The 13,364-nt window shown below is 37.0% G+C and overlaps 1 protein-coding gene across 3 annotated transcripts in view; it reads left to right on the top strand.

The window, feature by feature from the left end:
• The window catches only part of CEMIP2 (cell migration inducing hyaluronidase 2), a 55,470-nt gene extending 51,034 nt beyond the window's left edge, over window positions 1–4,436 (top strand). For all 3 annotated transcript variants that reach the window (XM_068666220.1, XM_068666219.1, XM_068666218.1), the window contains 3 exons: window positions 1,015–1,163; window positions 1,904–2,010; window positions 2,658–4,436. In XM_068666220.1, coding sequence (XP_068522321.1) covers window positions 1,015–1,163; window positions 1,904–2,010; window positions 2,658–2,854 — 453 coding nt within the window. In that variant the 3' untranslated portion in view covers window positions 2,855–4,436. The remainder of the gene's footprint in view (window positions 1–1,014; window positions 1,164–1,903; window positions 2,011–2,657) is intronic.
• Window positions 4,437–13,364: the final 8,928 nt, after the last annotated feature.

Here is a 13,364-nt window from a genome sequence, read left to right on the forward strand (position 1 = left end):
TCATGGTCTGGAAAACAATCAGAAAACTTGTGTTTTAACCTTAGAAAAGGAAGCTACAAGGTCCTCCTTTGTGTATTCAAATCCTTTGCAGCAGTAGAGAAATTGTACTGGTAGTAAAAAACTTTAAATGCTCAGATTCATGCAGAAACCTGGATGGCTATACATTTATTGTTGGCACTTCTAGAAAAAACAAACAAACAAACAAAAAAAAACCAAGTGTTAGTTAAATCCTCATTGTCAAATTTATTCTTGACATATTGGTAGTTTAATAGGATGAGACATTCAAGTCCTTAAGTAGTTTTGCTAAACTCCTATGAATTCCTTAGTAATTAACATTTTGAATATTTTGGTATTTGTTCTGATATAGTCCTGGTATACCTAGTAATGTCGAATTGTATAAAATACCCACTTTGATTTTTCTGTTCAGATGCTGAAGGAAACTTGCATGTGATTGAAGATAGTGTTTGTAGATAGGCTTACACCACAAAGCTTTAAATTTATTTGTGACTGAAATTCTGCAACATCAGTGCACTAGCTTGGTTGAAACAGTGGAATTCTTGAGTTCTTTAGATAGCTGAATGTCACGAGTAGTACAATCCTATCAGCTGCAGACTTGTACAGGAATGTGTTCGCTATATCCAGAGCAGTAAGAATGCAGCACGGAAGGACAGACCACTAAAACCATGCAGACACTGAGACTAGTTAACTGCACTACTGCTAGTAAGTGTGGATGGTTTGGTATCTGAATGGTACCTTCCTGAAGCAGGTAGTAAATCACTTGAAATTTGACTGATCTCCATGTAAAAACTGGTTTCCATACAATTTCAGAAGTCCCGCTGAAAATTTTCCCTTGTGGGGGAAAAATGGAGAACTGCTAGTGGGAGGAGAGCATTTCTATTTAGAACACGGTTGTGGCTAAACCTGATGTAGGTTAACGCTGCAGTATAACAGCTGATGAACTTATAGTAAATTTAAGAAAAACATTTTTTCTCTCCTGTCTCTTCTCCCATTCAGGTTAATGACACTACGTTTTCCTTCAAGGATAATGGTGTACTTATTGTTGTAGTTGATGCTTGTGTTGGCACAGTGTCAGGAAATAAATTATTTTCTGGAGCGGACATTAAGCATGTAGGTGGATATTTAAAATCTGGAATTCCACAAAGGTACGTGTGATGAGCATTTACTTCTGATATGTTCTGCAAGATGTAGTTCTCTCTAGCAAGGATTTAACTGATGATAGTTACATAGTAATGCTGAAAGTGAACAAAACATGTATCAAAGCTGAGGAAAAAGGAGAAATACAGGAGTAATTTAACAGACAAATTCAACTGAGAAAACGAAGAAGCTCTTTAGATTTCCCAGTGTTGCCTGTCTTCCAGTTCAAAAAGAAAGTAAACATCATGTTGTAACACCTCTTTGCTTAAAACAGGAAGAACTTCTGTTTTAATAAGGTTGCTTATCACTACTGACACAAATTGTATGATAAGATATCAAACTAGTTGGGAATGAGTTTTCTCCCTATCCAGGGTGAAAATTATTTAGCATTTTAAAAAAAACAAACCTATAAAAAGCTAGTGTCAGGAAAAAAAAAATCTAGTTTCTAATATTTCAGTTTGGGGTTGATAGCTTCACTTTTTTTCATAAAAAAAAAATAATTGGAAATTGTTATTTAAAGGATTTTGAGTTAAATATATGAGTTTTATATATATATATATATTTATTTATTTTTTCCTAGTGGATGTTTTTATAGGTACTACCTTTCAGAGAATTTTGTCTATTTCTATGTACAGCCTTGCCATGAGAACTCTCAAGCAAGTAGACTGTAAGGCCAGCTAGCTATAAAGTACGTGGAAAAACTTTTATGGTTATAACCACTGCTGTCTCTGTACTGTTTCTGATGCAGGTCTATAGTTCTACTGAGCACAAGAGGCGATGTAGAAATTCCTAATAACTTATCAGAAGTCTTAATGTCCCTGGGGACAGCTAAACCACCTTATCTTCAGAGCAACGGTTGGTGAAATCTTTGCATGTTTCTTTGGCACTAAGTAGCATCTCCTTGGTCTACGTTTGTTTCCCTAATGGGTTTCTCATGGGGGCAGAAGTCACCTCTCATTGCCCAGAGGGCACTGTGCAAAGTTTATTGCAAGCAGGAAAGTGACTGTTCTTTGTACCTGTATGACAGGGAAAGCTGCAGCCTTTTTTTTTTTTTTTTTTTTTTCTCCCCCAAAGCCTTTATTTTGTCTCTCACAGCAAACGTGGGAGAATTGCATTCTATTTTTAAACAATCCCTTGTGCTAGTCTAGTATTTTCTGTTGTAACAAAATGTGAAGGTAAAGATGAAAAGCTGTTGGTATTTTGAGGGATGATACTTTCTACAAACACCATGGGGCAGCTCTCATCCCTTCAGAGCTGTGACACAAGTCCTCTGTGAGAGAGCAGTATCATAGATACTGATATTTTATAAAAATAATACTGAACAACAATTAAAAAAAAATTACAATAATCTTTCCCTGTTAGGTGCTTGTGATGCTGAGGCTGGTTTAATATACTGAGTAATTGGCAAGGGGAGGATTTTGGAGGAGAGTGTTGTTCCCCTCCTGTCCGGATATGTGTTGCGCTTGAGCTGTTTTTGTAACACTGAGCTGTTTTTGTCACAGGAAGCTTGGCCTTTCTGGGTTTCAGAGGCACCTTTAAGCCATCCTGGATTAAGCTGTTTACCGGTCCTGCTGGGCATGGGCTAGTTCAAATAGAGAAGTATATCCCTTTGCAACTGGAAGAGTATGGCTGTGCCAGAGCAATCAAGAGCCGACGGAAAGACCTCGAGCTGCTGAAGAAGGCTACAAGAGCTCATTAAAGACTAAGATGTACATAAAAACTGAGGAAGAAAATGTGAACTAACTTATTTTTAATTTATGGCATTTTAAACTATATTGTTATCCAAGTAAATCATGTTATTGTCTGACAGACATTTGCCAGCATTGACCGCTTGAATGCCAGTCTGTGCACCTTCTAGTTGTACAAAATATGAAAGAATTTATTAGTATTTGTATAAACAGGTTTCAGAGATTTTTCAGATGTTTGTATTTACTGTAAACAGGTTTCTTATGTTTAATACTCCTTTTGTATTTAAGAGGGTGTTCATAAAAGCCTTAAACTTTTGATAGCAGGTGTTGGGAATGCATCTTGGATTACTTGAAAGATTAATGTTTGTCTCCCTAAACAGCTTGAATTGGTCATTATAACTTAGTTTATTTGCATTTTCCCTCTACTGTATACATGTTTTCCTGAGAGTTTATTTATCAGTAAGCTCAGCTACATTCTCAAATTGCTTTCCAAAATGTTTAAAAAAACAAAAACAATTCCTCTTATGCATGCAGCTGAATTTGAGTCTTAACTGCAGTAAAATTTTTGATTTGCTATTCAAAAGGTGGAGGGGGGGGATTCGGAGATCCAGCCTGGGGCTGGGTGGGGATTGTGTACTGTGCAACAGAGTTTAACAAGGCTATGTGTATGTAGAAGCATGACAGAGAGCAGAAAATGATTACCATTCTTTGGGATCACTGCTAACTATTCACCCCAACATGTACAGGAGTCTGTTAAGAGTTACTTCATCAGATCATCTGGCTATTAAGGCTGGGTACAGTGTGATTTCAGCTTTTTCTTTTAAAGCTTTTAACCAGAAGGACAAAGCTGAGAAATTTTGTTACTCATGGTTTGTTCTGAAGCTATGCTTCTACTCCTGACATGATTTCTAAGGCTATTCCAACTCTAAATTTTGAGTGAGTGGAAAGTGTTCTCAGTTCATTCAGTCATGCAATATGTTTTCCCTTAACTTTGATTTTTTTAATGTAATCATTTTTATAAATCCTATTGATTTTGTATTAGGTCTGTTTGATCTCTTTTGGTTTTGTTGCAATTATCGGACCCTTTCTGCAGAGGGTCTGAAAATCATTTAGAAGAACTGAGACACAGATGCCCATTTTCAGGATCCTAGTCTTTGAAATTTAATTTCAAAAAGATGCATTTCATAATAGGGAACAATATGTGCTGTGGAGCTGAAATGTTACTATAGTTCTAATAAAACTGACATAATTCTTTCTCATCATATGTGTTCTCATTCATTCTACCTGGTATAATGTATCTACCATCCAGAGATACTTTGTGCTTTGAATTTATAATGGGATAGATGTTGGAAATTAACTCTTCACTTGTCTTTTCCAAAGAAGTTGAAAAACAACTGGGGATTTTCTTTTTGTGTGTGTGTGTTGTGTGCTTTAATGGAGAGCAGGCACTGTAACACACCTATTATTCTGTTCAATTAAAATATGCTACCTCAGTGCTACAATTAAACTGCCTGGTCTAATCTTTTTTTTTTTTTTTTTTCTAAGTAAGAGTGGAGGCGAAAGGAGCACAACACAAGAGATGAAGTTAACAAACAGATGACTGATTTTTGTTTTTATTGTAAAACCAAGCCAAATGAACGATTATGTATTTCACAGTTGTTTTGATGCATGGTTCTGTCATACTGTTTTAAAAAAAATGTTTTTTAAAAAATGTTTTGTTAGGGATATATGTGGTAAATTTTTAAGACTAGCTATAATGGTTGGTATTACTAATGCAGGACAACATGATTTATGTGCTCTGAGTGCAGTAGTGGTAGTGTTTGGGGATTACAATGGTCTTAAGACTTCCACTGTTCTGATCTGCGGATAATGCTCAGCAAAGATATACTGATCAGACAGTGACCTTCAGGCTTGTGAAGTTGGCCATTATTTATGAGATTCTGCTGTTCTAAAACATCTTGTAAAAATTATACTTGGAAATGTTGAGGCTATTCCAATGTAAAGCATATTGATGGACAATTGGACCTGAAGTTGAAGTGTCAGCTTTTGTGTAATTTAAAACATTTGATAAGTAGCATAAATAAATTTTTACATCTGACAAGACATTAAAATCCTGGGTCTCTTCTGTTCTTGTATCGAGTAATGTTATGTAATGTGCATTGTGTGAGCGCTGTGAACTGTTTTATGGCAAACACTGACAGAACGTGTGGTTTCTGTGTTTCTATCCTTCATTTAGAGAGTAGTTGGGAATACTCAGAAAGGAGCTGCTAGTGGTGACTGAACCTATTTGCCTGTCTCCAAAGTTTGTGGGCTTAAAGTCTGTCTCATCTGCTTTGTGTAGTCTTTTCAGAGTAGATCCTCTGAACTGAATAACACACTGCAGTGTTGTTACCCATGCTAGCCTACAGGAGGAGGGAAGGCTGAGGGGCATCTTCACCATGTGTATAATTAGCTGTTGAGGGAGAAAAGATGGAGCCAGGCTCAGGCTCTTCTTATGGTGCCCAGTGACAAGATGAGGCAACGGGCAAATATGGATGTACAGGAAATTCCATATAAACAAAAGAAAAAAAAAACAAAAAACATTTATTGTGAAGCGTGGTCAACCACTGATAGGAATTGCCAGAGAAGCTGTGGAGTCTTCATGTGTAGAAGAACAGCTGTGACGGACCTTACTTTGAGCCATGTATTGGACTAGGCTGTCTCCAGAAGTGGCTGGTTGGGCAGTGCTGAAGCATTATACAGTCAAAATTACCAATGTCTTCTATTTTCCGAATGTACCAGTTACCACAACCTGCAAGGACTGAGCTGCACTATTTTCATCTCATGCCTGAAAGTCATAGAGAATTAGGCAACTTTGCCTCGGACTTGGTCTAAAGGCATTGGAATCGCTTCTCCAGGCTAAAGATTTGTATAGGGATTGAATTCCTTTTGAATATTGCTATTCCTTACTAAAATGGTATCTTTATGCAGTAAAATAAATAAATAAATAAAAAATCACCAGTCCTTGAAAGGAAGGATAGTTTAAAGCTCAAACTTAATGTGTTAAATCTTAAGATGCATGTTCTTGCTCTGCAGGCTATTTTCTGCATTTTATCTTGTAATTGTTCTAAGGTTTCAAAAACAAACAGAAACAAACAACATCAACCATAAAAATAAACTTGGAGAAGGGATCCGAGTAAGTATGCTATCAGTAAAACATTCCCTCTGGCCACCACATGAAGGGCTGTAGATCCTAAAGCATTGGAATGATGTCAAGGACTTGGGCGTTAGGAAAAGGTCAACTTAGTTCTGCATATCGTAGGAGTGAAGTGGCAGCTGTGGTTCCAAATAACTTCTGAGTCAGGACAAGTTTTCCTGTTTGGAGCAAACCTTATTAGGTGATTTCCTCTACTTCCACTCAACTTTTCACATTATGTAGGATAGAGGTACATCTGAAGACAGTCATACAGCTCTGGCTGAAGAGCTCAGTCCACCAAGTTTGATGATGACTGGATCATATACAGTGGTCAGTGACAGTGATGTGTCCCTGCTGTGATGTGTATCAAATGCGTGTCACAGCTATATTGTTTGACGTGAAGCTTTAACGTATGTATTCCAGTGTCCAAACATGTAACAAGTGCAAAGAGAAGCAGTAATTGTCTAACTTCAAAATTGCATACATATGAGCTTTTTCTAGTAATTACTTTTTCACCTCCTCTGGTCATATGCATTGGGAAGGTTCTGGTGCTTCTTCACAAGCAGGTTCGCAGGTTCTTCTTTACTGTTGTCTTTTTTTTTTTTTTTTTTTTTTTTTTTGTTGGTTAAACATAAAACAGTACACAGTGTTAAAATATGTAAGGCTATCTTTGGTTTGAAAAAATTTAAAAGGTTTATAATTATCTGGCCTGGGAGTACTACAGTTTTCCATAGCAATTATAACTTCCTAAAAAAAGAAAAAAAAGGAAAAAAAAGGTTGTGTGGAAGTTGACTTACATGACTGGGAATGATGAGACTGAAAATTCATAGAAGTCCCTCTCCTGTATACCTATTTACTTATTTATTATTATTATTATTTATTTATTGTGAAGATTTTGTGAGGAAATTCTGAAAAAGTTGCTCTTTAAATAAAATAGAGTATAGAGATAGAGTAATCTGGGAAACTCCCAAGATCTGCCTAGCCTTTTTTGGTATGATATCCTGTCTGTTCTTGTGTACTTCCCTCAGCCCATGCTCAAAAGATTCAGAGAGAGGCTCACAGTTTTCTTGAAATGTTCATGGTTATCACATGTGGTGTACTAGTAGAAGTTACCTTAGTCAGATCTTTTTTTCCTATTTTTTTTCTATTTTTTTTTCTTGACGAACTGTTCTTAGAACACATATATCTTCATATATGATTTATTCTAAATGGAACATAAAAATGTAGTGATATTTCAGGATTATTTTTGTGTTTGGAAGTTTACAAGTAATAATGCTGAGCCAGAAACAGAAATATAACTCTCACTTGTGCCATATTTCCAGTAATATTTTAAATGGATAAACTAGGATTATCTCTGTATATGTTTTATAATATTATAAATCAGTAGCTTTCAGAGATTGGTCTCAGGCAGTGATGTCATCTTCTTACTATCTATGAGGTTCTTCCGCAGAAGATAGTTGTACTCGATCTGCAGGCTGTGAACTATGACCTAATAACTTTCTTCCATCTCTGATGCAACTGATGACTGTGGCACATGTTTTCAGTAATAGCAGACAACACAGTTTTTGTGGTCTCATTATTTCTATTTCTGAGAAATGATTCTATGATGAATGTCACTGAATAGTACACACTGCACATGTCTGCTTTTAATGTTCTTTTTAATAGTCTACTGTAAATCTTCTACAGGGTTCTCCTTATTCCTTCCCTTTCAGGCCATTATGCTTGGGATGCTGCTCTGGTTAATTATCTTATTCCTTTAAAAAATTCCATTTTTGATATTTCCAATGTTTTTCCATCTGTTGATTTTTCTAAGTAATCATTCATTATTTTTCTCCAATAGTTCTGTTTCCAAAGCATCTTGGGCAGCAGTTCATACCTGTCCTGTTTTCCTACCCTTTTAGTCTATCCAGCCTCACTTGAGTTTCAAAGTGAAATCTTATTCTTTTTAACAGAACCGTTATTCAAAATAAACTTTTCTTTCAATTTTGCTGTTTAGCAACATGTTTGACTTTGGACAGATGCATGGAAATTGCTTTTGCAAACAAGCTTCAGGTTGACACTCCTCATGTCAAACTGAGGCATAATCTTCCGTAAAAATGTTGATCTCCACTGCTGTTTTTGTGTATGGTGCTACTTGCTGAGTATCAAACAGAAATGGAAGTCCGGGTGCACTTAGGTTCTTCTGTAGGTATTGTGTTGAATAAGCCTGCTTAAATGCTTTTTGGTTCAGTATATTATTTACTATTACAAGTACCGATATGAAACTTAAAAATGTTCATATCCACTCTTCATAGGAATAATTATCTGATTTTTGGTGTATATTTTTCATTTTTAATTATATTTCAGTTTCATTACTTCACACTTAAGTCATTGTGTACTCTTATTTTTTCCCCTAGGGCAGTTCTACACAGACTCCATGACATCATTGTTAATAGTGGCATACAAGCCAGTTTCTAAAAAGTCAAATTAGGTTCACACTAACAAGCATATACCCAGCAGTTACTGCTTATGCAAGGAGGAAAATAGGATCTTCAGTCAAATGCAAAGTTTCTATATTAGCATAACATGTGAATCTGTAAATAATTATTAAATGCATTTCCAAAAATAGATCTTAGAGCTGCAAAAATACTGTGTTTGTGTGTGCAAATGGTTTCTTTATTTGCCTGATGTTCAGGATCTATGAAAAAGTAAATGACATCACAAATTGTCAGGAACCTATACTGAAGTTGTTAAGGAATGTTGTTGTTAGAGAGTCCCAGGACAGAAGTCTCAGTGCAGAGCTTAATAGGGAAGCAGATGCTCTATTATAGACTGCAATGTGTTGTAAACTTGAGTCGAAATCATGTATTCCCTCTCACAGGTGGAACCCATAATAACTAAAACCAAGAGGTGAATCTGTATCTATCATTAACCAAATTCTGACCAGACACCTAAAGGACACTCAAACACTTTGAGTGTTGATTGTAAACATTAAGAAATCTTAGAAATGCTGTCAAGAAATATTGAATTTGGTCAGATCAGTGACCTGCTGTTTGCTAGAATATACCTTCAAACTAAAAATTTGAAGTGAAATGATATTTCTCATTAGTCAGAGACACGATAACATATGTACAAGCAAATCCTTGGGCTCTGAAGAAAGTCACTACAAGATTGACATATCCACATGTTTTTAGACTTATAATTCTATAAATATTTAACCTTAATCACCTACATGAGCTTAAGTAGTGTTTGAATATGTCTACCAGGTGGGTTTTTTGTTTTGTTTTTCTTGAGACTTTAGCAGAATTAATTTAGCAATACATACCTTCAGTGAGTGTTTAATTCTGCTTTTCTCTTTGTGGTCTGTTAACTTTGGCTTTGACTTCTACTTCTGGCAAACCAAATTATTGTATTTCATCATTCCCTTTATAAAAGCAATGAACCAGTTTACATGCAAAAGAAACATCGAGATTTTCCAGACAAAACAAACAAACAAACAAAAAAAACCCACTCTCTCTCTTCCAGTGTAACAGGGGATAATGAAGGGTGTGGGTTTTGTGAATGTTCACCGCTTCTTTTGCAGATTCGCCTGTATCTTTCCTATCATTGATATATTTGCTGGCTTATTCATTTGGTGGATAAACTGGTATGGATACAATTGTACAGCTTTTTTTTTTTTTTTTTCTTCAGGAGAAAAAATGTAGTCCACATGTACATACATCATGTGTTAGGAATGAGGTACCCACATCCTATGGTATATAGAGGCTGTACCAAAGTATGTGCAGGGATCACAGACCATGTAGAAAGAGCCGTCTCATCATAAAAGAGGACAGATTTAAGAAAGAAATATCTATAAGTACTGGTGTGATTTTTCTTTTTCAGACAAAGTATGTCACAAACAGGAGTGGGTTCCCATGCAGGAAACAGCTCTTCCGTAAAAGGAGACAGGGAACAGAGTGTATTAGGCCAAGGCAGTGGCAGAGCAAACAAAACTAGTACTGAGGCTACTGATTTCCTTCCTCTGTCGTGCCGCAGCATAATTTATTGCAGAGCTGCAGAGAAGCAATTACTCCAGCTTTCAACATGGCTGTCACCTCTGAGCAATGCATGTTCTCATCCTAACAGATACTCAGATCAAAAAGTACCAGCTATGGAAAAACAAATGCAGGCAGCTGAATATATTTGTTATCAAAATAAATTTCCTTCAGAAATTATCAGAAAAGGGAAGTTATCTTATTAAGGAAATTGTTCAAGAAAAGATTAGCATGCGGCTATAGAGTGTTTCAATTGAAGGAAGTTACATTTTTGTACCTCCAGTTCATGAAGCAAGAAGTGCTATGATGTGCAAAACCAAAACCTACCCTTACTGATTTTGCAAGCCCTATCAACAGATGTAGAAAAAGCCTGCAAGCTCATATCACACAGAGAGGTCACATTCACTAGCACCCACAGGCAAAGCAGAGGTGTCACACCTGCAAACCAGGAGTCAGTGAGAAAAAGACATGGCTGAAAAGCTCAGAAGTAAGAGAGTCTGTAGCCAAATCTTTTTGAAGTGGAGCATTTTGGAGTTCAGCTTCCTGAAACATAACTTTTCTTGAGCCCTTTCAGAACATTAATTTCCACATGGTATGTCAGGTTTGTGCTCATTATCAAAAAGATTTTTTTTTTTTTTTTTTTTTTTTTTTTTTTTTTTTTTGTGAGCTTGGGCTAAAACCTGCAGCAGAGAGTGAAAGAATCCAGCCTGGGAGGAGCCAGCACTGCCACGGTGTTTGCAACTCCAGTGTGCTGGGACACAGAGAGGCAGGGATCTCGTATTGCTTTACTGCTTGGCACCTTTCCAGCAGATACTGCAGCCTCTTGAAAAGGTCTCCCTGCCGGGCAAAGCAACAAAGAACGTCTTGCCATCACTTTAACTGATTAAGGTGAAGTTGCTATAATAAAAAGGGGGTCACTTTAATTAACGGGTTAATGTGAGCCTCTAAATTGAAATCCTGTTGGAGGGAATTAGAATAACCTCTGGGTGAACTTAGTTGGAGCTATCTGCCTAGCTTTGCATAAAGAAATGTAAAGCGTGGGTTGTTGTGCACACAGATGAAAAGAGTATCTTGGGTGGGAGCACTGGAGAAAAAAAGAAAGGATTAGAAGAGACAACAGGAATTTAAGAAGAAGAGATTTTTCTTGTTTCTTAGCTCCTACTCTGTCTTGAGTATTGTTCCAGATGTTCTCCACTGAAAATCTCCAACATATGTCCATCTTCAAACAAAAACCTGGAGCTATGGAATAAAATCAGAAGCTAAGCCATAGTGTTTCTCAGAACAGTTGAGAACTGTCATTTAATCAACCAGCAAAGGCATTTTCAGATAGCTCTGCCATCTCTCTCCTGCCATTTTACACAGTAATTAAAAACACAACAGCAAAACCTCAGAAGCTCCTGCCTCCTAGATAAGCTATGGCAACAATGTATTGGAGACTAGGAGAGACTGAACTTGATTGGGAAGCAGAACTCTTTTTTAAATTATTATTATTATTATTATATAAATACATATATATATATATTTAAGTTATGCTTCCACCAGAGCAGCAGCTATTAGTTTGTGGACTCTAAATAACATATCTGCGTGGTAATGGAGACAGCTTTAGTCTCTCAATGCCAGCCTGAAAAGTACAGATAGAAACATAGGACAGTAAATGCGCTGGGATATTTTGTGCCAAATGATAATTGCAGTAGTAATTGAGTTGTAGCTGACCCTTGGCCTCTGCCTGCAGGGTGGTTTATTCCTAAATCAATGCCTATGTCTCTACATACTGCATAGGGTCTAAGGCCCCATGCGTTTCCTGGCACTGCACATCAGAAGGAAGTGTTCGCATCTCTGTCACGTGAGCTCTTTCTTCCTCGCCTGCTCCAGTATTCTTCCTCCCAGACTAGTTTTTCTCCAGATGTCAAATATCTAAAGTTCATTAGTCAACAGCAGTTCAGTCCTAAACATCCATTAGATGTTCTTCTCTCTCCTCTTCTTAGTCATTGTGGTTTCCCACACCCATTAAGAAAAAAGGCAGTCAGCAAAATGATTCGTATTATTAACCATTCTTCTGCCAATGCAAAGACAAAGTTAAACCTTAACACACCACAGATATAGAGAAAACAGATAAAAATCAAGTTTTCATAACTTCTATTGCCTATTTTGAAAGACTGCCACCTGTTTACAGTTTCTTTACTATATCTGTAAAAGAAAAACACATTTCCTTATTTCCACCATTAATGTCTGCATCAGTAATGTGAGCAATGCTTTCTGAGGTTTTTATTGAGAGCAATGATTCACAATTTACATAGCAGAACAACAAGGTTGGCATCAAAATGGTTCCCAACTAAATTACTGTAATTACGGTAAAGGGAAGGCCTAAGACCCCAAATTACATTTAAAAATATATATGTATTTAATACACACACACATATATATAATATTATTGTTACTTTTTTTTTTTTTTTTCTTTTCTGAAGTCGTTTATTTTTTTTTCACTTGGGACTTTATATTTCAGTAGAGGGCACTGTGACCTTACTGAGAACTCTATCTGTTAATTGGGCCACTTGAGGATGGAAAAAAAAGTATACCATTTTCCCTGAGCATCTGTCTACAAGCCACAGGTTTATATATGCAGGAATGACTTATTCTCCATTTTAATCACTACTTCATCATCATGGCTAAGTGACTGGATGCCAATAAGAAAAAACACTTCATGGAATTAATACTTCTAAAAAAAAAAAAAAAATACAAAAAGCAGCATCTCCTTCCTTTTCTAATAGGGGAAAAATTGCTAAATAGAGTCTCAGGCTCTTTTCCTCTGGGTAATGTAATTTTCTGCAGTACAATCCCTGGTGCAGGCGTTTTAACAAAAACTTTACAGCAGCTGCTCTGTCAGAAAATAACACAAAACCCTCTTCAAAACTTCCAGACCTCAGTGATGCATGCAAACCACTGAAAACACAACCTGCTGCTTTGTGCCTCAACACCCACACAGGGCAAAAGCATCGAACCCATTTCTACTGCAATTAAACCTGAAGAAGGCCTGGACAGACGGGTGTCCCGTCCTCACTGTCCACCAGGAGCCGAGCCCATGCAGTGAGCCTCAGCCAGGCTTGGCTTCCTTTTGGCTTCCATTTGAGAAGAGGGGGTATCTATAGTGCTGGCAGGACAGCTGCTGGAAGTGTCTCTAGCCCTGAAGGTACACTGACCACCACAAGTCTGGCCAGTGGCCAGGTCAGGCACCTCTGCCAGCTGATGTGAGCTGAGCAGCTCCTGTCACAGTGGGAAGCAGAGCTGCTGTTGCTAGCTGCCCTGTGTTAATTCCACTCATTCAGCTCCTACTTG

The sequence above is a fragment of the Anas acuta genome, chromosome Z (genome assembly GCF_963932015.1).
Source record: "Anas acuta chromosome Z, bAnaAcu1.1, whole genome shotgun sequence".
NCBI classification, from domain to species: Eukaryota; Metazoa; Chordata; class Aves; order Anseriformes; family Anatidae; genus Anas; species Anas acuta.